Source organism: Pholcus phalangioides, unplaced genomic scaffold (assembly GCF_987345545.1).
Source record: "Pholcus phalangioides strain wild (caught in Gottingen) unplaced genomic scaffold, Ppha-v1.0 ptg000009l_1, whole genome shotgun sequence".
In the NCBI taxonomy this organism is placed as follows: domain Eukaryota; kingdom Metazoa; phylum Arthropoda; class Arachnida; order Araneae; family Pholcidae; genus Pholcus; species Pholcus phalangioides.
The window spans coordinates 24,313,788-24,341,382 of record NW_028301602.1 but is presented as its reverse complement, the minus strand read 5'-3'; the positions used below and the strand labels follow the sequence as shown (position 1 = coordinate 24,341,382).

The window sequence follows — 27,595 nt, the reverse complement described above, 5'->3', positions numbered from 1 at the left end:
TGGCCACAACATATACTCCAAGCCAAACTGATGGTTCTGAAAGATACTCGCTGCCGAACTTTGTAAATAAGAACTATGCAGTTGTAGGATGATGAAACAGTTTTCCCACATGTTACTTGACTGTGTGTTAGTTCTACGCCAGATATTATTGAATCTGAAAAAGTTCTTCTCTTCAGAGCCTGCTGATGATCCATCGGATGGAGAAACATTTGGTGGTGGGAATTTTACTGTGATGTGTGAAATATTTTACTCTTTTTAATCAAATTCTATCGACAAAAAAAATTATAACCTCGGACTTCTAAAATATGTTGATTTAGACGGTTTTGCGTGTTCGTGAACGAACCATTTTTTGTTGTTGGCAAACCGAATTGTTCCCAAAAAGAAAAGTTTGTGAACAGAGTTGGTTGACTGTATAGCGAGGAAAAGTGTGATTTGTTTTGTAAAAGTGTGATTGATTGTGCGGTCGCATGGGACATTGTGATGGACTCGTGTCGTGAGGATCCAGGTTCGAACACCGTTGGAAGGGAGCAGTGGTTGCCGGCTGAAGTTGAGTTTTCTGCGGTTTTCTAATTTCGAGGAGTGAATGTGGGCAACAATATACAAGAGATATCTATAGTACGATGTTTATGTGAGCCGATCAACCCGTTTCAAAAAGTCAGTCGGAAAAAGCAGGTAGACCTTCAACGTGATACGTACTTACAGAACACGAAAATTAAAACATAATTCCCATTTTCACTTAACACATTCGCCATAATCCCCACAAAGGTGGGGCTAACACGGCCCGAGACAATTCTCATATTTTGTTTTTTCACGCTATAAATTCACTATGCAGGGGTCGTGAAAAGCCAAATCTACGGGCTTTCCCGCATTATGTTTTGTTTAGTGAAGTATATTATATTATGTGAGTCATTAAATAGTAATAATTATGCTAATAATATCATTATTATTATTATATGATAATGATATTAATAAGTATAAAACCAATATAAGTTTCAGAAAATATATCCCGATGCGAATGTGTTAAAAATATGGAAGACAGATGGAGCACTAATATGATACGGAGAAATTCATAACTCTGACAGTATAAATGCGTCTTCCGGCATATACCAATCCGTTAGAACAGGGGTTCTCAAACTATGCGCCTCCAACCTTTGTCAAGGCACCGCGAAGCGGTGAACCTGACAAAGGTATTTCGGAGAGATTCTCTGTGAAAAAGCTCTGGTTGAAAAGCCGACCGAGCTCGCGGATAAGCATTGAATACGAAAATGGGCAGCCGCGTGTGGAAACGTTCGAGAATCCCAGCGTTAGGAAATCCTCAGAGGAATGTTTAGGACGTATATGTACGCTTTATGTACGATATGTAAGAGACAGAATAGAAACGAGAGGCGGACGAGTTATATATCCCAAGGGTACTTACCTATAAAAATTGGGGGGAATTAATCACATTTTTTAAAATAAAGTGGATCTGAACTTTGTGCCACTGTATAACCCCCTCCCTTTCTTTATTAGTTTATTCTGCGACAATTAATTGCATTAATCTTTAATACGTAATTGCAAGTGTTTTTATAACCTGTCGGTGCCCCACTGAAATTCATTGTAGAAGATTTCGATTTACAAATTAATTCACAGGAGGTGCTCGCCTTCCTACTCCAAAATTCTGTGGATGATTGAGCACCCACCGCATCCCAGAATCCTACGGCATTGTTCTAGGAAGTCGCAGATAAGCATTATACAAACGACTTTCGTTCTTTATCAAACATACTGTGTAATACATCACATAGACAATTTGCATGCAGCCTTGGAGTTTAAAATTTTGATTCCTGGGGGGGGAAAAACACAGGGAAAAGGAAAAAAATTAATAAAAAAATGTTTGTCACTGATTTTTTTTTTTTTTTTTTTTTTTTGCATAAAAAAATCAATGTTAAGGAAAATATGGTGATTGAACCAATAATTGAACAAATGTACATGAGACGTTATTTTGATGGTTTAGAAAATAACGAAATGTTTTCAAAATTTTGTGTTTATATCTTCACATATCATAGTACTTAAAAATACGCAAGAACAGGTTTGAAGTAACATGAATCGAAATTAATGGTAAAAGCTTTCCTTCTGCTTCTTGACAAAGATCAGCCATTAAGACGTCACTAAACGAGCAATCAAAGTCGCATTAATAGATGGATACATGAACTCGAGTCAGCATACGATGATTTCCAATCAGGAAATTCTAATGCTAAAAAATGACGTAGGTAAATAGAAAAATCGGCAAAAAAACAAAAAAAAAGGTCGTCATGCTTGTCAGAAATTGCGTACACGAGAAATAATATATTCCGTTGTCTTGAATTCGAATAGAAATATAACGCAAATGAATAATTGTATTAAATCAATGCAATATAAAATACATATCGCTCTCAACAAAACAGAATTATCTGATTAGTAAAGACCGCAATTCGTTCAATACTATTGGCAAGTCATTTTCAAAATTTATAAACCGTACGATTTTTCGAGGTCATTCTCGTGACAGTTTACAAAGTAACAAAAAAAATCGTTTTATGGATGTACCGTTACAGCAAATGTGATAAATCCGGTTATTATGGGTAATCGAGAAGAGCATTTTGGTTTGATGAATTTCCCTAAATTAATCAGTTTTACCTGTGGTTATTCATAGAACCCAAGCGTCTTCGGTAAATTTAATAAGTACTAAAACAATTATCACTTTTACCGGCGATTCTGCATACCCAAGCGTCCGTCATTGGTAAACATGATAAATCTTACTATATGATAGCCTATGCATGATGATTCATACATGTATTGTATTATATCGGGGTACGATCGTAAAATTTGTTATTATATAGGTGTCCGACTATATTCATCACATATATACACTAGACTCATTTTGATTTTTTTTTTTTCATATTTATCGAATTCACAAATTACACCAGAGTATTATGCATAATCACAGATAAAGGCGATAAATTTCAAGTATTTATCAAATTTACCAACGACACTTGGGTATTATGCATATTCGCCGATAAACGGCATAAATAACTTATCAAGAAGATTGGTAAGCATGCATAATAAACGGTTGTTATGTATAATAACCGATTTATCCCACTTACCATAGCATATCAATGTCATTGTTAAATCATATAAACTATTCTTTTAGAAAACTATTTCTTTTTTACTTGCCTATAAAGTGTAGAAAAATATGAGAAATGATCAGATGGGAAAGAAGGGAATCGAGCTGTGATACAGTCACCTTCATTAATACATAATTGAAGAAATCTGAAATTAAGAATTTAAATTTAAATTTCCTATAATTAAAATTTAATATAATATAATATGGCCCTTAATCGAAAGAATGTCAATTTGTGAAACTTGCACATTAGGAAAATGCTCTAAAATATTGATTAAAATTCTCAGTAATTGCTAATTCCTATGGCAATCTCCATTCTATTCAAGACAATTGTTTTATCAAGTAAAATTGTCAAAAAACAAGAATTTCAAGCACCGATATCCATGCGAATGTTTCTTCTTATGATGTGGGAATATTCAATTTTTGTATGATGGAGAGAGGTGTGAATTTCATCAATTGGTAGGATAATTAGAGGAAATATATAAATTTTAACTTCTACAGTATATTATTCCTCTGGTTATGATTATTTTACTGAATCCCCCTATTTTTTCACTGATAATTTTTTTTACAAATCGATCTTTTAACAGCATCTGAAAGGAAATGAAATCACTATAAAACCATGTGGAAGAATGTGGCAGAAAACATTTCATCCCAAAAAAATCATTAAATTCCAACACCTCACTTATGCTGTTACTTAAATTAAAACATCCAAACATGAAAATTATAGACTAGATCATCTGACTTTATTAACAATCACCTTTCAGAGAATGGCAACCTAAATAATATATTATCACGATATAAACATGTGAGTCGATATTATCAATAACAAACAATACATAAAACAACAAACACTATTTCTCAAATAAAGTGCAAAACTTCATTATTGTCTGATAACAAGTCTATCTGTTCTACTGTCAGAAAAATTTCCGCGACCACCTCTAGGTAAATCGTCTGAATCACTGTCATCATCTCCATCATCGTCATCATCTATATCAACTAGATCATCGACACTTTCATTTTGCGCCAATGACTTGAAATGCTAATAGAATTGTAATGAATATAAAGAATATACAAATTTGTGAATCATCATCTTTAAGAGGCAATGCTATTTGAAAGAAAATGGTTAACAAATAGAGAAACGGGAACTTCAATCATTTTCAAAAAAATATTTTTCTACACATCAACTAATGTGGAAATATATTTTAATAAAATTAAGATTTTTTTTCAAAAATTCAGTATCTACTGTATAATTAGAAAAGTTGTTCATTTTCAAACTAACCTGTGAATTCTTGAATTCCATGTAGAGAGAAAACAGCACATGAAGCGACTGTATGCGTGATTTATACACGGGTATATCAAGAAGACCTGTTAGAATTTTTTATATGTTGAAGAAATTGCCAGATATTAAAATCTATGTACAGTGAATATATAAACACTGAAAAAACAGTTTCATTTGCTCACAATGTAGAACAACAGGAAAAAATTCTATCATCTCAAGGGTGATTATCCTCCATGGAACAATAATATAAATATGACTTTTTAAGGAAATACAATTGATTATTAATTAAAATTATTGTGAATTATCAATTATTGTGAATTATCAATTATTGTGAATTATCAATTATTGTGAATTATCAATTATTGCGAATTATCAATTATTAATTATTTGATATTTCATTATTTAACAATTGTTATTTAATATAATTAAGCTACAAAAAAAATGTAAATTTACACAGAGGCATGTTCATTTCACTGAGGAAGAATGATGAATGATTAAAACACAAAAATTACAATGTCAGACAAATTTTCAGAAAGCAAACAAAAACTTTTTTAAATTAATCTCACCCACATTTCTTCAAACCCTGGAACCACTCTCCCAGGCTGCTGAAATCCTTGGAGATCTCAGCCCAGGATTTTTTACAGGCGTCTCTAAAGTGAAATTATAGTGTGCAAAACAAAAAGTGATAGGATTCATCCCTTGATCACCAAGACCATTGCTCTAGCGTAGGATTACTGTAAGCCCAGTACATAATCTCCAGTATCCAAAAAAATTTTTTATTAAATTTAAAAAACATGAACCGTTTTTTTTTTCTTTAAACATTATCTTCATAAACAAGCATATATTTTTGAGAATTGGAAGAAAACTCTTCATTTCAACCAAAAATGCTTTCTAATAGAGTAACTGGAATTATCCTAACACATTTTTCACTGTTTTGAAATTGTAATTAACAATTTTCAACCAACTCACCACAAACAATATCAACATATTCTTCTAAAGAACAATCAAGATCAGCTGTTGGAAGGCCAACCTGTGAATGTTACAGAGGACAATAGTTTTGGTTGAATCAATATGGATACAATGAATGATAGTGAAAAATAGTATGATAACAAACTTTTAGAATTAGATTTTTTTCATAATAAAAATGTTTAAATTGAATTGCATGCAAACGTCATTTCACTTGATACAAGTTTTGTTCAAAAATAGATGTATAATAATAATTACAGTATATTTCTAATTAAGTTGTAAATGTCTATAAGCTAAAAAACTAGAGATAATCCTAGGTATCTTATCATGGTTAAAGCAGTACAAAAATCATTGTAAGTACTAAATTAAAAAAATAGTATAAGACAAAAATTATCAAAATTATATTCTGTTTATCTAATTAACTGATGAAGGGAAAATTATATATAACGATATCATTCTCTGGTTTTGATGCACTTTTCATAATGTTAATAAATTCCATCTATTATGATAACTCCTCTATAATGATACATGTGTGTGTTTTCTGTTCTTTGAAAACCATTATATAGGTGCTTGACCATATTCGATTAATTAGATTTGTATCAAAATTTTCTTGACTGTAGTGTGTGTGCGTCACCAACATTATTATTATAAAAAGTATTTAATTATAATCAGAAACTTTCTATTGAAGTTACCAATGATCTATCTCTCTTTAGATAGTTGAGCAGTCCAAAAACTTAATCTAGTTTTTTCAAAAAATACATGGTTTGAAATTGATACATGATTTCAAAATCTATTACTACCAATCTTATTCAATAAAATTTAGACATTTTTAAAACTAAAAAATGTGACTATGACCTCTTTTAAAGATTCTTCCAATTCTGGAGGCCATTCTTGCATTAGGGCTTCTATATCAGGCATATTCCTTCATCCACAAAAAAAATTGAGAAAGAATCAGTGACACACTAAAGATTGGCATATTAACATACTATGATTAAATAAATGTGAGATAACAATCAACTAGCATGATCTAATTTAGATTCAAACTTAAATTGAGAAACAAAACTACACACTCTTTGCAATGTGTAAAATACAAATACATATTACTCTGCAAAATTTTATTTTTTTCCCTTGCGTAAATAACGATCAAAACTCTTTTTAAAAAAGAGGAGGGAGATAAGAGTTTCAATTATAAAATATGATTTTTTTCATTCTTTTAAAATCTATTCTCCAATAGCTGCCATATCGCCAATGAACAGGTTCCACTCACTAGAGCAACAGGCCTACAAATGGTACAAATATTCAATCATTACACTTCACTTCTGAAATACAGATGGCAGCACTGAAAAATCAGACACAACACTAGATACACCTCAGACTGTTAGGTGCACGCACACTTACACTACCGGCACAACTCACTAGGTAGTAAATTGCATATGGTGATAGACCTGTGTTGTGCTCGATTTGAAAGAAAGGTTCCACTCACTTTGCATAATGCACAGTTGGTGGCGGCTTTGATTGGTGAAGATTGGCAATGCTGTTGATCCATGCTTCTACCTCTTTTGGACGTTTGTCAGCATCTTCAAGTTTTTTCACAGCCTAAGAAAAGAAAATGTTTTAAAAATTCAGAAATAGGGGATGGAACCACAGTGGAAAGGTGTATCAATCTGTGACAAATACTTTTTAGCACAAAAAATTAAAAAAATGATGCTTTGAAACTCTATTGGAAATAATGTACAACAACGTTTTAATAATTGGAACAAAGGAATATCCACAATAATCCAAGTTTTAAAAAAAAAGTATTCAGGTAACTATTTTTATTATATAAATCATATCATAAATATTTATACGTATGATATTTATATTTAAATACCCACAGATGATATTTATTTAAATATCATATAAGCAGTGTTCTAAACTCAATTACTGCAATAAAAACCTATGACCCATAATAAAAGTCCCATAAATAAATTAAATCTTATAATAAATTAACTTACAACCGCTTTTGTTGTTGTTTCTTTAGTGATGGCTCGGAGTTGCAGGTCTAACACTGTTGGATCAGATTGTTTAGCGCATGGTTCATCCAAAGCCACGAGACCTAGTTTATCTAACTCATCATCTGGCCTTGGAACCTAACAGCAGAGAATAGAATGAACCATGAGAAAATCATCAAAAAAAGTAAATATCTTCTTCAAACAAGAACTAATTCCAAAATTTCATCAGGTCCGTTCAACACAAGTTTATTTATTTATTTATCCATACACCAAAAAAAAAACATTTGCTAGGATAAATTTGAAGAATTTATCACTAAAGATTTTTATTGATATTGTTTTTAAATAAGTAAAAGAATAAATGTTTAATGCCTGTTGATGTCATAGCTACATTTTAGCATTCAAATTTATAATAATTGGTATTTTACATTCATGAAAAGTGTACCTTGATGAAGGCATCAATATCGCCAACTGCTGGTATATATTCTGGAATGAAGGGTCTGAGTTTATGGTCTAACTCTATGGTCTGAGGTGTGTATCTGTGAGAAACAAAAACAATATAACAATTTAACTTATTGTGTATGATTATTTAAAATTGTAAAATAGTTACATATTCAATTTTTCCCAAAAAAATTCAGAATCCCACAAAACAAATAGCATTATTACCCTTTAAATGGTGATTTGGATCTCATCAAAACTGACTTGTAATATGTATGATACAATTTATAGCCAGTGGGATCTTTTAGAAAAACATGACAATGGTTATATGTTTGAGGAAATTTTCAAATTTAATTTTACTTTGTTTTTCAAATTTTGAGACAATTAATAAGTTTTATTTCGAGACAATAATACACACAAAAACAAAAATATGCGGGAAGAAAGTGATAGTTGTATGTGAGCTTTTTACATTATACATAAGCTTTTTGAACTTTGAAAAACATATTCGTAAAATATTTTTTTTTTTGGAAAAGGTTCATACCTAGAAAAAAAAACTGTCTGCTTTCAAAAGATTTTTTATGAATTGATGAGCTTTTAACAAATACTGTTTGAAAATAAATTGTAAAAGTTATTAATAAATAATAATCATTTAAATCAGGAGTCTTCAGCGTATGGCCCGTGGATCACATTTGACCCTCATATCTTTTTGTCATGGCCTGCTGAGCAATTTCAGAAAATGGTTGAAAGCATTAAAAACTATTAATTCTAGAATTAATGAAAGAAATAGAAATCATTTCAGAATTGATGAAAGAAATAGAAATCATTTCAGAATTGATGAAAGAAATAGAAATCATTTCAGAATTGATGAAAGAAATAGAAATCATTTCAGAATTGATGAAAGAAATAATTCTAGAACAAATGAAAATAATTCTAGAACAAATGAAAATAATTCTAGAACAAATGAAAATAATTCTAGAACAAATGAAAATAATTCTAGAACAAATGAAAATAATTCTAGAACAAATGAAAATAATTCCAGAACAAATTGATGAAAACTCAGAATTTATGAAAGAGTAATTTTCGAATTGATGAAAATTCAGAATTAATAAAAGAAATAATTTCAGAGTTGGTGAAAAATAATAATGTGTAAATCAATGACAGAAATAATTTTATAATTTCTGATAGAAATTATTTCACAATCAATAAAAGAATAATTGCATAATCATTGAAAGAAATAATTTTTTAACATATATTGAGAAGGAAAATAATTTCAGAATCATCAAAATTAATGATTAAAGAGTCATTTAAATTTATTATCAGTAAATAATCATAAACTTTTTCAGAATTAGTGAGAAAAATTATTTCAGAACCAATCAAAATTGGCAATCAATAAAAGTAACGTGAAATTTTCCATCAGATTGAGCAACTGATTTTATTGTCAATAACTCACCTAGTAATGTACTGGAACATTTCTTTCATATCATTGGAAACGGTCAAGTGTTCGAAGTCAGCGGGATCATAAGCCCTTCACAAAAATGCCAACAAGATTGAAATCATAGGAAAATATCATGTTCATATAAAAAAGTTAAAAGTTTTATTCAATCTAAACAGTCTTGCAACCCTGTGCCACATACTGTTCCATTTTAAAGCCCGTCTAAAATGTAACATAACTGCTGTAGGTGCTATCATCATTATGCTTAGATTAGCAATCATTGCACGAGTGATTAGATATGTCTGAGTGGGATTTAAAAATTGGTGTTACTTTAATTTTCAGATCCATCTGAGGAAATAACAAATGAGATACTCATATGTCATATACTCATTTATGATATGCCAATGTATTAGTCGGGAAAAAATAGAAGGTTCAAGGCAAACAATCATGCAAATTGTTCAATCACAAAATATTACTAACCCTTTGAATGGCAGAGCAGAAATCACTAAACCCCCTCTAAAACACCATATCTTTTTTTTTAATTCAGAAAAAAGGCTTTCTTCTAATTTTCAGCAGGTGCAAAGAAAGGGTACAGGGAAAAAGGTTCCATTGAAAAATCAACTTTACAAAATATTTGGACTTGATAATGCTAAAATAAGAGGCCTTTAAGGAGTCTACATATCTTTCTTAAAGGATTCTAGATATCCTAAGTCAATACTGCTTGAAGGGTTAAGTTTCAAATCAAGTTTGGATTTCTCAAAGTAATCAAAAATATCAAGCTATCAGTTCATGCAATTAGTATCATACTTTAGACTTTAGAACAAATATAATGTTGTGGCCTCATTCAGCTCATTAGAGCAGAATTTGCCAAATTTTGTGCCACCATCTCTCCCTTTCAGAAATGGGGTTTTTTTCTTCTTTATGGCCCGTGCCCTCACTAAACCATTCAATAAGATCCCATATTGTAAGTGTAGCCTCTACCGCCACAACTATCCCAGATCCATCACATCAACCCCATTGGGGAAATACTGAATTATAGTGTTTCATGAAAATAGTGGCATTACAAAATGATGGTATAAGTTTGACAAAGTATACACTGGCTTTTTTAGCCAGAAGATTCTTGTTCATTTTTAACGTTGCAAAGAAGAAAAAAATCTGAATAAAACATAATGCTGGGACCCAAGGCTACTTCTAAGCTGTTCATGTGCATGACTGTGCAATACTGAAATACTTCGAGCACAGGGATATATATTTTTCTACACTTGAGAAATTCAACACATTATACGGGAAGCATGTTTTTTCATCAATTCCATAAAGATGCAAAAATTATGTGTACAAAGTAACAATGGGCCTGTGCAGGTAAAAAAATTAGAGGGCATGTTGGAACCCACAGTTTAAAGTCAGTTTAATTAAAAATGAACATTTTGCCAGAGTGTCTAAGCCAGGGGTTCTCAACCGGTGCTCTGCGGAGCCCAAAGGGCTCCATGTGCACGTCCCAGGGGCTCCGCGGTGACTCAAGTAAAATAATATAAATCAATAAATTTGATAGATAAATAAATAAAAGAGGCCTACAAGGTTCTGCCATAAAAATTATGCACAAAAAAGGGGCTCCTCGAGTCAAAAAGGGCTCCGCCATAGAAATTATAAACTGGATAGGGCTCCGCGAGTCAAAAAGGTTGAGAACCGCTGGTCTAAGCTATCAAAATGTTAATAACCAAACTACTTTGGCTTCTGTATAAATATTTCAAAATAAATAATTGTACACAGAAATTTGTACTGTTTTCTTTGACTAAAAATCAGAATCCTAAGCTTTTGGACTAAATTAGTGCACACAAATGAAACGCCAATTTCGAAATCAAAATTTATCAATGCATACAAAATACACCTTTTGCTATTATAAGGAAGTTCTTGATATAATAAATCCCTCTCATCTTCTAAATTGCCATAATAGGAATCATAAAGAATCTCATCACCAATGCTACAATCTGATAATGACAGTTCATCGGCATATCTAAACATGTCCTGCATTGAGGATGATGACACATGCATTCTTCTTCTTCGATTTAAGCGCTTGTGGTTCCCATGCATTGCTGTTGGTGTAACAGGCCTGTAGAAGAGCTGCTTTGATTTCATGCTACGTGCAAAGTGCATTGAAAAAAAAATTCACATGCAAGTCAAGGCTTAAAGTCATGCACAATAATAAATGCCAGTACCAGATAGGAAAGCTCAAGAAAATGAATATTACAGAAATAAGGTTACTTAAATTAGAAATTAATTATATTTTAATTAAATTATATGGATATATGCATATATACAGGGTGTCCATGATTCATGGGACAATATCATAAAGGTACCTAAGCAAGCATTTTGGTCATAAAACGTGTAGTGAAATCCCAATAGCAAAGACGTTAGAGATGCTTTTATAAAGTGAACAATAGGACTTCACACACCTGCAGCAAATATTATATTTTTTTAATGGATATACTGTGGTATGTGCTATAAACCATCAAGGAGTACATGTGGTAAAGAAGCAAAGTTTGCCCATTTTTGCAGAAAAACACTAAATTACTTAAACACATTTCTGCTCCAATGGATTGGATAGTATTGGATATGTTGATCCCATTACATGGCATCCATCTGATACTCTCTCCTCTTTATTTATTTCTTTTTTTTTTTTTGGGTCCATCTCCTGGGCATTGTGTGCATGATTCCCATTGAAACATTTGGGGACCTCATTTCCAAAATTAGTGATGCCAATGTATTTTATTGCAGAGTTTGCACCTCAACCATTCACATTAGGCCACACTTTCTGTGGTGTCGTTATAAGATATGACTAAAAGAACTAAACTGATAAGAACATACAACGCCACCTAGTATTGTGTAAGGGGAACTAGTGAGTTCCACCTCGGACATCAAGTAGACAAGATGTCTAAATGTTCTGCTCTTTTTCAAATTTAACTTCAGCCCATGCTCCTGACATTTTTTCAAAAAGAAATAAATTTCTTAGGTCACGAAATTGATGAAAATGGCCTCAGTGAAACAAATGAGAAAACTGAAGCAATTTTGAAAGTTCCCGCACCGAAAAACGTACAAGAAATAAAAAGTTTTCTGGGCATGGTAAATTTCTATGGGAAATTTTGTCCAAATCTGGCAACCATTGCCTATCCTCTCAATGAGCTGACACAAAAGGACGTTCCGGGGCGTTGGTCTAAAAAGTGTGAGACTGCATTCAAGAAGATCAAAAAGGAAATTTTCTCAAAGCGAATCTTGATGCACTATGATCCTACACTACCTCTTACTCTTGCTTCGGATGCTTCTCCAGTGGGAATAGGAACAGTTCTATCACATGTCTTACCAGATGGAACAGAAAGACCAATTGCTTTCGCTTCTCGTAGGCTGACGAAAACGGAACAGAGATACTCCCAGATTGACAAAGAAGCTTTGGCAATTATCTGGGCAGTAAAGAAATTTATGCTTTACTTGAAAGGCCGAAGATTTACTCTCATAACAGATCACAAGCCTTTGGTAGCGATATTCAGCTCGAAGAAAGGTCTACTAGTGTTGACGGCTACTCGACTTCTGCATTATGCCTTGATCTTACAAGCATATCAGTTTGATATCATCTATCGTAACACACAGAACCATGGTAATGCAGATTGTCTTTCCCGATTACCTTTAAGGTCGGAAGACTTAGTTGTCAAGGATGACATAGAACTCTTCCAGTTGAATCGAATTGAAATACTACCAGTGAAAGCTCAACATTTAGCAAAAGAGACCCAAAATGATGAAGAGTTGGGTCCATTGCTGAGGAAATTGAAATTCGGTGAACCTTTAGGAGGGAAGGAAGCCGAGTACACCTTGCAGGACGGATGTATAATGCATGGCCAAAGAGTTTTTATTCCGAAGAAATTTAGAAATCAAATTCTTGATGAACTCCATCAAGGCCATCTGGGCATTGTTAAAATGAAAGCAATTGCTCGATCCTAAGTCTACTGGAGGGACATTGATAGCGACATAGAAACAGCTGCTAAAAACTGTCCAGATTGCTCCAGATTCAAGTCTGATCCGGTGAAAGCAAGGGTACACCATTGGGAATACCCGAGTGCTCCATGGGAGAGAATTCACGTAGATTTCGCAGGTCCCATATTCGAGCATATGTTTTTGATCGTAGTCGATGCTCATTCTAAATGGATGGAAGTATACCCGATGAAATCAACAAACACGTTCAAGACAGTTGAATGCCTATGGGACTGTTTTCTCTCAATTTGGACTGCATTTAGTGTTAGTGAGTGACAATGGTCCTCAGTTCACATCACACAAGTTTGAAATATTCATGAGGAATAATGGAATAAAGCACAAAACGTGTGCTCCCTTCAAACCATCAAGCAACGGGCAGGCAGAGCGATAAGTTCACACCTTAAAACAATCCCTTCGGGCGATGCAAAGATTTCCCGGAAACATCTACCAAAAAGTGAGCACGTTTCTGTTGAATTACAGAAAAGCGCCAAATGCGACTACCATGCAAAGCCCAGGAATGTTATTCCTAAAAAGAGAAATCCGAACAAGGATAGACCTAGTCTTGCCAAATATCAAGAACAGGGTTCAAGAAAGGATCAGAAATGAGGTCACAGACTTCTATGACCGAACTTTCGAGACAGGAGATCGTGTGGCTGTGCGAGATTACAGATTCGCCAATAACAAGTGGAAGTTCGGAACTGTTCTCAACAAAGACGTAGTTCTACACTACACTGTAGATGTAAATGGAACTCTCTTCCGACGTCACATAGACCAGATGAGAGCAGCTGGCAATCAAGTTCAGCCAACCTTGGTGGTACCGAGAGTTGCAGGCAAACTTTCATCAACTCCTGTCGCTTCTAACTCCGAGGTACAGATTGCTCCAGAACAGACAACTCAGGCAGAGATCAGTAGCGATCTGCCAACACCAGCTAAGGCACCAGCGACGTCCAGCAAGCCTACAGCGATGTCCAGTACTCCCGTTCCTTTGCAACGTTCCCAACAACCAGGAAAGCTCCTGTCCAGTTGGATCTTTAAATTAGCGGGGAGGAATGTGGTGTCCTCATAAGAAATGACTAAAAGAACTAAACTGATAAGAACATACAACGCCACCTAGTGTTGTGTAAGGGGAACTAGTGAGTTCCACCTCGGACATCAAGTAGACAAGATGTCTAAATGTTCTGCTCTTTCCGCTTTATAAATTCTTCCTATCTATATGTATGTAATCTATCTAAGTCTAACGTAATAATAAATACTCATCAAAATAAATACCCATGTGTTATCCACTCGGCTAACAAAGTGTTAAAGAAAACACAACACTTTCCATGATGAAAAATGCTTGTTTAGGTATATGTTCTATCACCTCTCATTATCCCATGAATTTAGAACCACTATGCATTTTAGAAAAAAGGTGTGAAAAAAAGAACTGTATCTACTTTCCTTTCATCAACCACGAGTTTGTTTTTCATTTCCTAGTTATTTAAGTAGGGCAAATAGTTCATAAAATATTGTGATAGTAATGCTTTAGAGCAGCACTACAAAACTTATGCCATTGGGATGGCATATTATAATTTTACTTTATAATGATACAACTCAGGATGTCCACATCTGTTTTACACCTAGAATTTAATATATTAATACGACAACAATTACTTACTGGTATCATAATTTCTATAGAATAAAAAAAACTGAAACTTGAAAGATTAATGAAAGTATTTGTGAAACTTATGTCCTATATCCATCAACAATAGACATTTGATCCCCATAAAATGTTATAAAAAATGCATTACAACTAACTTTAAGGGAACCAAAAATTTGATTACCACATCTGATTTAATAAGATATCTTATAATGATGGATAAAATTTAGGAGATGAGACTAAAATTTTCTTTCATTATGCGTGGAGATTTTTTTATAAGCTTGGTTTGACTGCATAATAAAATAAAAATATTTATCTTAATGCAACTCGGTGAACTGCCACTAAACATGCTTAGGCAAGTGAATAGTTGTGATGTATTTCTTGTAAAGTTACCAGCAGCAAAGATTTTTTACCCTTCAACTTGTATTCCCTGTTCTTCATCTTCCTCATCTTCATCATCATCTTCTTCTTCCTCTTCATCTTCTTGACTGTTTCGATCCACTTCCTCAAGATCACCTTTTCCAAGAGCACGGACTCTGGCAGACGGAGTGGGTCGAGACAGTGGGCGAGAGGATGGACGTGATGAAGGCCTTGGTATTCCTGACTTCATAATCAGCTGGAACAAAACAAACGTTAGGTACAGTTTTATTAAGGAAATTTCGGGATGAATAAAAGAAAACTTTCTACAAAATAAATCTATGCACTGTAGTGTTTTTTGTTATGCTGCATAACTTATAATGAAAACAAAATTTAAATGACAGTTTTGCTGCAGAACATAAATAAAGTATAACCCAATAAAACCATGATCGTCATTAAAGAACGGTTTTTTAATTTAATCAATTCAAATGAGAAACCCCAAAGCAGAATATGCCGAAATCTATGACGTATGTCGTAGCAGAACAAGCAGTGCTATTGCAGAACAATCTGGAAGAATTTTAAGAAAGATGTAGAAAACACTAGGAACAGTAAATTAACTTTGCCCGGAAATATTAAGAAGTCACCAACGAATAAGGAAAATACATGAAAAATACACAAACTCAATGCATTTTGATGCCAATGGGTGTCATCCACCCATGATGTGACAACACCCACTGGTGTCAAAATGCATTAGGAGTTTATGTATTTGCCTTGTTCATTGGTGACTTCTTACTTATGGGAATTTTTACCACAAAATATTTCCAGTCGGCCTAGGGTTTGTTGCAGAACATTGCAAAACATTCTGCTTTGGGGATGAGAAATTTCAAGTCCAGTCCATTAACAGAAATTAAATCTGTTTATTTAATAGCCAAAATAATAATTCACTCACTTTTCTTCGTAATAAAAAAAAGGGGGAATTTATGATAGGAATTCACCATTCATGCAATTAACCTCTTAATGAGTAAATTCATAGAAATTGTTATTTCACGCATGTTATGAAACATAAGAATCAATGAAGAAAAGGTTACTCACATCTGACTTTTCTGTATCATCAATATCATCCATCTTAGACCTAAAAATAGTATTCATAATTCAATCTTTCACGAACATTGAACAATAAAAGCATTCATCCCAATCATGGAATATTCTCCCTACTCTGTAAGCTCATGCACAGGTTGGAGAAATTCTAGGGCAGGGCCATAGGTGCCTTCTTGAAGTCCCAGGGCAGACTTTTCTTCCCCCCCCCCTCCAGAAAGAGTTATTATTATGCAAAATGAGCATAAAATTTTTTTGTGAGGGACCCCATATGGCTTGGGGTCACGGTTGCCCTAGCCTAGTTACTCGCTTGCCCGTGAGACAATGTGGCGGTCCTAGCTTTTTGCTGTGGCCTCCCAAGAATTTTTTTTAAATAGATACTTTGCATAGAAAACTGATTAAATTCCAAAAACAAGAAATCAATAAAGAGCTCTAGCTACAGGGAAATACGTACTACTATATTTAGAACTGTGATATACTTTTCAGATTCAATAGTAATGCTGTGCATTTGATACATTAAAAGGGTTGTGGTGACGGGAGAACCCTGAGCAAAACAGTTTCCGAAGCCTATGGTTTCTTATAGGCTACATATTTCAAAAGACCGAATTTGACATCCAAAAGGTGTACATAATTACAGAATTTACAGAAATGCTAAAAAACACCTTAATGAAAGAAATAATTTTAGAATTATTGAAAAAAATAATAATTTCATAAATGATCAAAATTTATAATTAATGAAAAAAATAGTCACAGAATTAATGAAATAATTGCTGAACTACTGATACGAATAATTTCAGAATTGTTGAAAATTGTTTTTTTGGGTTTGAAGACCATCATCCGTTTGAGTTAGTTCTCAACGTTTCCCCAACACTAGTAGTTGACATCATCAGTAGAATAGATAAACTGTATCAAAGTCAAGGACTGGACTTGACTTTGGAAAAGCCCTTCTCTGAGTATTATAATTTTCTTGACAACTCAAGAAAATTCTTCAAATCTGTCGCCACCCCAAACTTGCCGTCCTGGGCTATAGCCCGCCAAGTCCTCCTGTGAATACGCCACTGTATAAACATGCATTTTTAGTCAGGCAAAAGGCCTCAGATAATCACTTAGCTCAGGAGCTCATAATGCTTCTAAGACGACCCTGCCAGGGGTAGAGCTCCTTGATGATAAAGGTGCCTTAGAAAGGGGGTAGATTAACCTTGGAGGCTATGAGAGGGCTGTAGACAGAAATTTATTTTATATTACCAATGCGAGCGTTCAGATCACCCATAGGGAGGACAACTTATTTTCAAGGGGGCCCAAAGTGGTTGAACAATGCATGTCATTCTATATATATTCAGACATTTCCTCATATTTCGGGGTGAATTCCCCCCCCCCCCCCAACTCTCATCATGGGCTATGATTTTAATCTTTCCATGGCCCCACATCCTGCAGCAGTGTCCCTAGGCTGTGGTTTTCGACCGAACTCCAAGCCAGATTTCACACAGCCCCTCAAGAGTGAATTTGGAGTGCGAAAAGGCAAAAAACTGTAAAGATCATTCCTGCTGCCCCCCCCCCCCCCCCCCCGGCTTGGCACAACATCATTCTTGAGTGTGAGGGCCATGAATCTTTCTCATCTGATTCCTTTGCTGTCTCTCGAAATCTGCCCCCCCCCCCCCCGGTGCATTTCCCTGATTGTCCCTGTGTAGTCACGGCCCTGTGTACCACATAAATGTCACACCATACTTACGACGTCAACAAGGACAGATCACCAAATGTTGTTTACTATCAGATAAACAAAGCACAAATAGAGGGATAAACTATGTTGCTATGGAAACTAAAACACTTTTTTTTTACACATGCCCACACGCGCCCTGCCTCTGGACAACAAACAAATTTTAACGAATCACCGTGCGTTTCTTTTTGAAAAATTATCCAAAGTGGGAATAAGAATTGTATCGTGATTGGCTTTTGAGCTCAAATCAATTTTTCGGACTATTCATGTCATAAATTCTAAGTAATGCAGTTTTTTCCACATTTTTATATGCGAATATTAATATATTTGCTCAGTGGTATAATTATTTCGAATTTATTTATCCATATGTGATTGTCAGTAAAAAGTGGATCAATATTGATGAGCGGTCACGGCCGTTCGGAACTTATGTCAACAAAGTATTAGCATTTTCGGATTATGCAGCATTTCCCAGTTTGTATTGTGTATCATTTTCCGGTAAAATTTTCATTATGTGATGAGATGTCGCTTCTTTACGCTTTGGTGTTTCAAATAATGTGAATAATCGGATATTTTAAAGTTGAAGGTGCTTAGCTTTGCGCAAATTTAAGGTTAAAATCATGATGTCATCGCGAGTACCGACCATAAAGATCTACTCTCCGACGTCCAAGAAATCTCGCTTCACATGGCATCTACCGAAGCCCGAGGTCCGGCAGTCCAAATCACTACAGATCCCACGCTTCTTTGGCACTCAACCCACGAACCCACGGAAAGACAGCCAGAAACCAGGTATTCAAATGGTCAAATGGGAAAATACATTCAACATGAGGGCGCAAAACCTCAACAATTTCTCCACCGGCAACAATAACTGTAGGGGAACGTACAGATCCCAGGTCATGGTCATGCAGCGAGCGCGCTTGGGCTTTGTGACCAGCACGGCAAAGTCCCTGGATATTGTCCGTCAAAACCTTCAGAAAAGCATCAATAAGGAAATCGACGACATACTGCAAAAATATCTGAAGAAGTTCTTCAAGATGGCCATCGACAACATAAAGGAGAACAACGGTGAAGCATCAGTCACTGATCTCCATATCCAGGCAGTTTGCAGACAGATCCTCGAAGAAGCGAAAGCGATGTACCAGACCACAAATGTCACAGTTAGCAGTGCCAACAATACTCATGAAAATTCTGAGACAGCAGAAAAGAATGTATCAGAGCTTAAACCAGATCGTCATGCAGCAAAGCATGTCGGAAGAAAACGGAAAGATTCTGATACTGATTCCGATATCAGCGCTATCACGCAAAAGCCTAAAAAAAAGAAAGGTCGCCCGCCTATTCATTACCAAGGTGCATCTTCTGGGCGAACGACTGCAATAAAGTTGAAGACGAAGATACCGCGACGTGTTGGTCCGAAATGGGATCCAGAGCGACTTACTTCGAATACTGAATTCATCATGGGTGCAAAAGCCAACAAAGCCCTGGGTCTCGGTGCTACGAGAGGACGACTGTATATAAAACATCCTGATTTGTTCAAGTACTCTGGTGATCAAGACGACAAGCAGTGGCTCTACGATCATAATCTCATGCCTGCGACCGGCGGCAAAGCGTACATGCTTCTGGTTGAAGATATGCTGGAGCTAGCAGATACAGAGGAATACCGAAACAGTCGCACACTGATGAAAAGCGAGATAATAGGATTCACTGTCCCAGATTTCATGCTGCAGAAAATCAAAGCTTATATGAAAGAAATGAGAACTAACACAACTGTCCGGAAGAGGGGACGGCCTCAGGCAACCGCGCCAAGCACTACCAGCGGCAGTCCCAGTGACGCGAGCAATGCTAAAACCGAAGATGTATCACCAGTGGACCAGAAATTTGGGAGTTCTAGGGCAGTTACACCGATGGATGACGGGGACTTGTTGAACGCTGATATTTCCTCAGCAGACCCGTCTCCCTACAGTCTCGGAACAACCATGGATGATGCTAGTCCGACGAGGATGGAGTCGTCGCCATCAGCGCAGTCTGAGGAGAGCATTACGTTGGAACCACCGCTCACTGCTCCTTTCGATGTCAGCAATGCCATGTGATAAAATTTTTGTTGGAAAACATTTTGCACATTTGATGACACGAAAAACATGCATCTTTAATTTAATAAACAAGACTTTTCTCTCAAAATTTAAAAGTGGCCACCATCTAGTGACAAGAAAGTGTATAATGGTTAAATGCAATTTACTGTATAATATTTTGGGTACTTCTTTGTCCAATACTGGTCTTGGTATGAAAGAGGGAATGAATATGTTAAATTGTTAACGTGGGAACGCTACAAGTCCCTTTTCTCACCAAGGCCATTATAACAGGGAAGTAACATCTTTTAGTATTGCATTCAAATCATCTAAGTCAGGGATTCTCACACTATGTGCCCAAACCTTTGTGAGGTTCACCATGGAGCTGCGGCACTGACGAAAGTTTTTCAAAGATATTCTTTGTTAAATTGCTCTAGGGATCCATAAGCTGCAGATAAGCATTGATTAGGGAAAATAGGCACCATGAGTGGGAAAAAGTTTAAGAATCCCTGATCTTTGTCATTTTTTTCAATGCTTTCGTTCTCACAAATGATGTGTTTTTTCACTTGAAAAAAAAAGTTAAACTCTGAAGAACGGAGAGAATTTGAAATTTCTTATATTAACACATACTTTGACTATTATTGGATAAATTCCCAATACATGGTATACTACTGCTTGGCGACTATTTTTTGATCACTGCACCCGATTTGGTGCTATTTGATAGCATTACCAGTGAGACGATAAGAACCCAATATCATTAAAAAATTCTCCTGAGAGGAAGGTGATGGCAACATTGCTGTTTTGACATAGAACAGTCTTTTTGGCACAACGAAGGTCATGTGATGAAGTTTTTAGTTTTTCTTTACAGCTGTGAGATCACACATGCACATCATCATGTGTTTCTCTCAATTGCTCCATGTTTCTTCCTTCCCCCCACCCTTGACAACAATAAAGTTTACCGTATGTTGGGAATGAACCTATTGTTGCAGTGTTTCAGGGGTACTCAAGCATACGTCTCACCCCCCCCCCCCCCCAGGGTTTAAGCTGGATAAAAAATTCCTTTCGCAAAAAAACGAAAATGAGGGGAAAAGATTTAGCAAAGTGCTACAATGCTAAGGGGCCATTCAAGTATTACGTCAGCAGATTTTTAGCCATTTTTGACCCCTCCACCCCTTGTCAGCAAAATTTCGTCAGCAGCTTAGAATATTTCATACCTTCAAAAAGGGTGGTTGATGACGTCAGCAACCTTCAAACCCCTCCCCCCTTGTCATCAAAAGTCAGCAAATCCGAAACCCCCCCCCCCCCCGCCCCGCCGATGCTGACGTAATACTTGAATGGCCCCTAATGTAATGATTGCTGGTTGGATGTCTACTCGTTGTGTACCTCATGTGCGCATTTTTGTGAAAGTGCCTACTACTTTTTTCCCATTCTGCGATTTTCTTTCCCATTTTGCGAGAAATATGACCGTAGCTTAAACCCTGCACCCCCCCCCCCCAAAAAGACATTCTAGGTGGGTATTCATTGCGTATTGGTTGTTGGTTGAGAGGCGAATTGACTGGCACATGAATGAATGTCGAAGTCCCTATTAGAGCAAATCTGTATTCGTGGAAAATCTCAGAATTCCTGTTACAAGCTAATAGCAGTTAAGGAATAATCATGAAAAGCTTGGTGCTGATTCATCGAATGAAAGTCGTGATTAAGTTTTTCTTTCCAGCTATGTTAGATCACCGCACATGCACATCAGTGTTTTTCTCAAATGCTCCATGTTCCTCCCCCACTGAGTGGTGAATGTGACCACTGAGTCTGTTCATTTAAAAATAACTCATTCCAGTGCTGACGGGTGTTATCAATCCCAGGACAAAACAAAGAAAGTTGCAAAGGAGAGGATGCAACTGATTAAAATTGACGAGAGTATCTGCTGCTCCGATAATTACTTCACTGGGGGAAACTGTGTACACTATCAGAGCATGGAAAGCAGCGATACCAAACACAATAGACTGAAGATGAGCACAGGAAAATCAAGTGAAAGAAAAGCTACGAAAAAAACAGAGATCTTCCAAGTTAATTATGGTGATGGAAACGTGTGACTACTTCCAGAATCCAGCGTTGGAACTGACCACAGCCTGTTTCCAACATGAAGAGGCCCGGGGCAAAGCAGGAATTAGGACACCATTGCGACAAGGCTCAAAGATGTTTGGTTAGTCAGTGAATATGTTGTTTGAATTTGGGGGGCAAAGTTATGGAGGCTTTGGGGGTGCAAATACTCTATTTCCCCTTATGAAAATCTGGCCCTAATTCAAACTGTCTATGGATCCAAGAATTCCACTGGTGCAGATTTATGACATGGTTGTCAATGCTGTAAGTCTTTATTATTGGGTCTAATCCTGTTGTCATTATCAAATAACAAAAGGAGTTGACAATTTTTTTTTAATGTCTTCTATAACTGAAAAATTCATGGTTGAACAATTTTGTAAATATTCTACGGGACATCTCTGTTTGATCACTTCAATAACGCATGAGAAGGGCATGCATTTGACTGACTTACATGGCATCACCACCTTCTCAGCATACACATACATATCTTTGCATATGCACATGTAAAAAAACAATTAGTTTTGTTGTTCCGGATATTGGAAGTTTCACTGTATGTATGTTTGTGTGAAGATGAAAAACTGTCAAATTTTTTTTACCATCTTCAGTATGGAGTCACAAAAAAAATTTTTTTTGTAAGCTTAACGCAATATTTTTCATATGAGGTTTGTTCAAAGAGTATATGACTATAACTTTTTCAAGCTGATCCAATGAAGCTACAAAAGTTTGGTTTGATGCACATATGTAGGCAGTCCCAGCCTGCATGATCAAATTTTTTTCCTGCCCACAGAAGCTGCCAGTCGCCGGCAGACCACCTATGAGTGAGGAAGTGTAAGGGAGCGCCATCACATTTCCTGTTTTTGACAAAATGGCAGAATGATGAAATTTGAACAATGCTGCTGCATTAAATTTGTGTCAAGCTTAATGATTCCCAAGTGTAAATGATCCGCAAGATTCAACAGGCCTTTGAAGATTAAACAGTGGGTACCACACTAATAAAGCAGAAGCAGTGCAACCGCTTCAAAAATGGCCACAAATCAATGGAGAGTGAATCCTATTGTGGTAGGCCCTCGACATCCAGAAATAAGACCAAGTGAGGGCTCCGATGTTGGAGGATAGTTGAAACATGATCGGAGAACTTGCAGATGAGGCAAACATTAACATTGGATCCATTCATTCCATTTTGACTGATGATTTAGGCTTCAGGAGATTCTCAGCAAAGTTTGTGCTAAAGATCTAGCAGAAACAATTCTGTGTGGAGATCGCACAGACATGCTAAAGTATGCATCACCCTGCACAACCATCACCAAGGAGCCTCCCAAAGAAGAATATGCCAAAATGTGCAACATACGTAGCAGAAAAATTAGTGTTACTACAGAACAATCTGGATGAATTTTAAGAAAAGTGGAAAAAACACTATTATATGGTGATTTTTACCGCAGAACATTTCTAGTCAGCTGAGGGCTTGTTGCAGAACAATGCAAAACATTCTGCTTGGGGGGCCAAGAAATACTATCAAGAGTTTCTGCATCGCAATTGGTAGCTCCATAACAATTAAAACAGCAGCGTTGTTTAAGTTTTACCACCATTTTGTCAAAAACCTAAAATGTGATGTTGCTTACTTACACTTCCTTGCTCATCTGTGGTCTGCCAGTGACTGGTAGCTTCTGCTAGCAGGAAAAAATTCAAGCATGCACACTAGGATTGCCTGCATGCGTGCACCAAACCATGCCTCCTCCCTAGCTTCATTGGTTCACGCACGAAAAATTATGGTGGGATACTATTTGAACAAACCTCATTCTCCTGATCATCTCTGTTGTATTTATGTAATAAATGTTGATGTCTGTGTGTGTTGCTGTCGTACTTAACCATTTTTCAACAAAACGTATTCCACAAATGAAATTAATGTTTTTATCGAGGAAATTGTCACTTTTAGTGTTTTTTGCATGCAAGCAAATGACATTTCTCCCATATCACTGCTGAATGTAATTTTTCTAAAAATAAAACTATTGTCTAGTCTGTGGTGTTAAAGTACCAATTTTGTTGTCATTATCAGGAGATCCTTCGCAACAAATGTGGATTGAAACCCACAAGGACTACCAGAGACAGATTTATGGTTTGTGCTGCCCTTCTTCCATTCTAGTCTAACTACTCCAGTTTATCATCCAACCATTCTAGTCTTGATCGCTAGTTCCTCAAATTGGCCACCTTGAGCTTTGCCTCCACCACTTGAAATATGTCACCTGTCTCCAGATCGAATACGCCACCGCCACTCATTTGGTTTCTGACTTGCCTGGTCACTCTTCTCATCATTCAAGTGCTTGCAAATGCTCTAGGTCACTCACAAGCTTATGAACTTTCCTGTCACTCTCTCACTGATCTGGTCGCTTTTGGTCATTCATATGCTTCCAGCCATTCCCATGCTTGCACATGCTCTAGGTCACTCTTTTTGTCTCTCACTGACCTGCCCCCATTCTCCCTGGATCTCTCCCATGCTTACACTTTATATATCGCTCTTGACACTCCCATGCTTGCACGCTCTTTAGATAACTCTTGGTCACTCCCATGCTTACACTATCTAGATCACTTAAGTTGCTCTTTTGTTCACTCTCATAATTGCAAACTGTTTACGTCACTCACTGACCTAGTCCCTCGCTTGACCTAGGCAGAGCCAGATTTATGGTTTTACCGACTGTGGGCTATCAAATTTTTCCGCCCTTCTCCATAGGCGTAAACTTCTATAGGGCCCATGGGCCCGAGCCCCCCCAACATTTTTGAAGACGCGGCTCAGCCCCCCCAAAAATTCGTATGAATATGGCTTATTCATTTTGCAATGATGAAAATTTTTTTTTTAACCAAAAGTTGTCCTAATTATGAATTAGTTAATGGAAACAATCTGCACAAAATTTTAGTTCTTTTAAAAAATCTGGATGGTCTTTGGCTTTCTTGTTCCATGACAATACGTTTATTTCATTTCTTCCCTGCCGTTCAATCCCCAATTGCACCCTCCATCGGTTCCAATCGGTCTCCATCGGTTACTGCCAGAAGGCACGGCTGAGAGGAAGATTCTTTGCGGTGTTGAGGGGGGCTCTTTCTTCTTTGCCTGTGGCAAAAACTGAGTGTCTCTCGATGGAGTGTCTCTTCTTTTGTTCACTGCGACCGGAGGACGGCCATGGCGCCGACATGAAAATAAGCCCAAAGATGCATGGTGGGGGGAGGGGGAAGGTTGAAAATTGGGAAGCAATGATATTGAAACCGAAATAAATTACACTCTATAAAGAATAGGTGCCAGAACCTAGAGGCTGAGGCCATTTGAGCCCCCCCCCCCTCGCAATAAATTTTGTAAGGGGACTGAGCCTCCCAGTAATTACTGAAAAAAACCATTGTGCAATGCATTCTCCCTCTCCTTCGTACACGCTTGAGTCTCGTATATGCGGAGGACCAATAACTTTTAGGCCCCCCCCCCTCAATGTTTTTTTGAAAAATATTGGGGAAAAAAGCACATTCTAAATGCCCATTCATAACAGATCTTGAGGATCGATGCCGAAACATTTTTCGAGCCCCTTCACAACAAAATTTGACTGGGGGTGGGGGTAGAACATAGGCGTAAACTTGTATCCGGCCCGTGGGCCCGAGCCCCCCCCCCCCCCACCATTTTAGAAGAGCCGGCTCGGCCCCCCCAAAAATTCGAGTGGATATGTTTCTCACACTTGGCTCAGAAAAAACTTTTTGACAAAAAATTTCTTTAAATAGTAGAAATCCATCTGCTCGAAATTTTATTTTTTTACTTTTCTTCAGAATCTCAACGCACTTGTTCTGTGACAATAGTAGTCTTATCTCCGAATCAATCCTGCATCCATTCATCCTAAATTGCGTCCTCCCAGAGGTGCCTGAAGGCACCAGTGTAAATAACTTGGGGGCGGGGGAACCTTTCTCTTGCTTGCACTGTCGGTAAACTCAAGAGCATCTCTTCCTTCTTTTGTTGAGTGTGACCCTTGGGGATGGGGACATGATGCAACACAAAAAAAGAAAAAAAGTGGGAGGAGGTAAAGTGAACAATGATTAAGCTTATTAACAAGTTCTTCACAACAGAGGCGCTGACATGAAGAAATTAACATTGGGTGGAGAGAGACGCACTGCATTGTTCTTCTAAAAACTATTGGGGGGGGGGGCTCAACCGCCTTACAAAATTTTTTGGGCTCAAATATCCTCCACTCCTAGGTTCCGGTGCCTTTGAGGGGAATCAAATAAATAATAGTAAAATAAAATTAACACACAAAAAAAAAGAAAATAAGAAATGAATGGAAAATTTCAAAGCCCCCTGAGCCGGGTACTATTGCATTCTAATACTAGGAATATGAAATTTCCTCCTTATAAATCAGGGATTCTCAAACTATCTACGTTAGCAGCACTCTTATATAGAAATTTTAAATACGGTATTTCAATAAATGTTGAAGAGAGGTTAAAAGGTGAAATTTGCGTCCCCCCCCCTCTGGTCCGGCACCCTAGACATTTGACCCCTCCCCCCAGCCCTGTTTCCAGTACTCCAACACTTAGGTAGCCAGGGCCGGAACTAGGGAAGAAGGCAGTTTTCACAGGCGGAATTCTTGTGGGGACTGCTAATTCTGGGTGGGGGGGGGTGGAAGACGAAAAATATCATTTCGATCGGAGGAGGATTCGGGGAGAGGGTGAAAAAATTACATACTCTTCCCTCCCTCCACGACTAAATTGATCCTGTCTCCGTTGGACCGGGCTTTTGGACAGATCTTTCGCGAGGACCCCGATTTTTCACAGGGAAGTGCTTGGACCTGTCGTAAGCGTAACTTGTATTAAGTCGTATGTTAAGTGCATTAAGTCGTAACTTGTTTTAAGCCAATGGGATCGAGACTCCCCCCCCCCCCCTTATTAATTTCGGAGAGCTGGCTCAATCTTCCCCTCTCCCCCCAAAAAAAATCGCATGGATACGTTTTCCACACCTAGACTCGGAATAATCACGTCACGTCAGTACAGTGAGTTTCGGCCTTTATACGAAGCTGTGACATGTAAAAAAAAAAGTGGCGATTTTTCCACAAACACTTTTTTCCGGCCATTTTACAGGATGCGACCTCTATTTATCGGAAAATACTGTAATTTTTTCTATGTTCCATTGCAAATTATATTGGGGAATTTTTCTGAAAAGGATGTAGTATTTCTGACTTATGTTATTCAAAAAATTGTGTTTATTTCAAAATGAAGAATTATTCTCAAGGTTTTAATAGGGTTCCTCCTTTCCCGATCAATTCTTTTTTACGGACGAATTTCTATTTGTCCAGCCGGTGACCGCAAAGAGGGGGTTTTACATACCCTGTTTACGTTCGCAGCACTGTTAGAAATTTTAAATATCTTGCGG

The 27,595-nt window shown here is 36.7% G+C and overlaps 2 protein-coding genes across 3 annotated transcripts; one reads left to right on the top strand and one right to left on the bottom strand.

Moving 5' to 3' along the window:
* Positions 1–3,861: 3,861 nt before the first annotated feature.
* On the bottom strand, positions 3,862–18,206 carry IFT46 (intraflagellar transport 46). 2 transcript variants are annotated; one of them, XM_089235826.1, is made up of 12 exons: positions 18,071–18,206; positions 16,339–16,378; positions 15,303–15,505; positions 11,122–11,370; positions 9,255–9,329; positions 7,812–7,905; positions 7,373–7,507; positions 6,862–6,974; positions 6,234–6,300; positions 5,382–5,442; positions 4,413–4,498; positions 3,862–4,172 (listed from the first exon to the last, which is right to left on the bottom strand). In XM_089235826.1, exons 2-12 carry the CDS (start codon positions 16,369–16,371, stop codon positions 4,014–4,016), a joined length of 1,275 nt encoding a protein of 424 aa, XP_089091952.1. In that variant the 5' UTR covers positions 16,372–16,378; positions 18,071–18,206; the 3' UTR covers positions 3,862–4,013. The 2 variants fall into 2 exon arrangements, with proteins under 2 accessions (XP_089091952.1, XP_089091954.1); XM_089235828.1 differs by lacking the exon at positions 11,122–11,370 and having other exon boundaries at positions 18,071–18,205.
* A 289-nt stretch (positions 18,207–18,495) lies between these two features.
* Positions 18,496–24,054, top strand: LOC149082569 (deoxynucleotidyltransferase terminal-interacting protein 1). The gene has a single exon (XM_089235819.1). It carries the CDS (start codon positions 18,673–18,675, stop codon positions 20,137–20,139), a length of 1,467 nt encoding a protein of 488 aa, XP_089091945.1. The 5' UTR covers positions 18,496–18,672; the 3' UTR covers positions 20,140–24,054.
* The last annotated feature ends 3,541 nt before the right edge of the window (positions 24,055–27,595 follow it).

Coding starts and splice junctions, on each gene's coding strand:
- IFT46 (XM_089235826.1), bottom strand. CDS start 16,371: ATGGATGATATTGATGATACAGAAAAGTCAGAT. Junction 7,508..7,811: donor ATATTGATGCCTTCATCAAG/GTACACTTTTCA, acceptor CTCTGCTGTTAG/GTTCCAAGGCCAGATGATGA. Junction 6,975..7,372: donor AAACAACAACAAAAGCGGTT/GTAAGTTAATTT, acceptor TTCTTTTCTTAG/GCTGTGAAAAAACTTGAAGA.
- LOC149082569 (XM_089235819.1), top strand. CDS start 18,673: ATGATGTCATCGCGAGTACCGACCATAAAGATCTACTCTCCGACGTCC.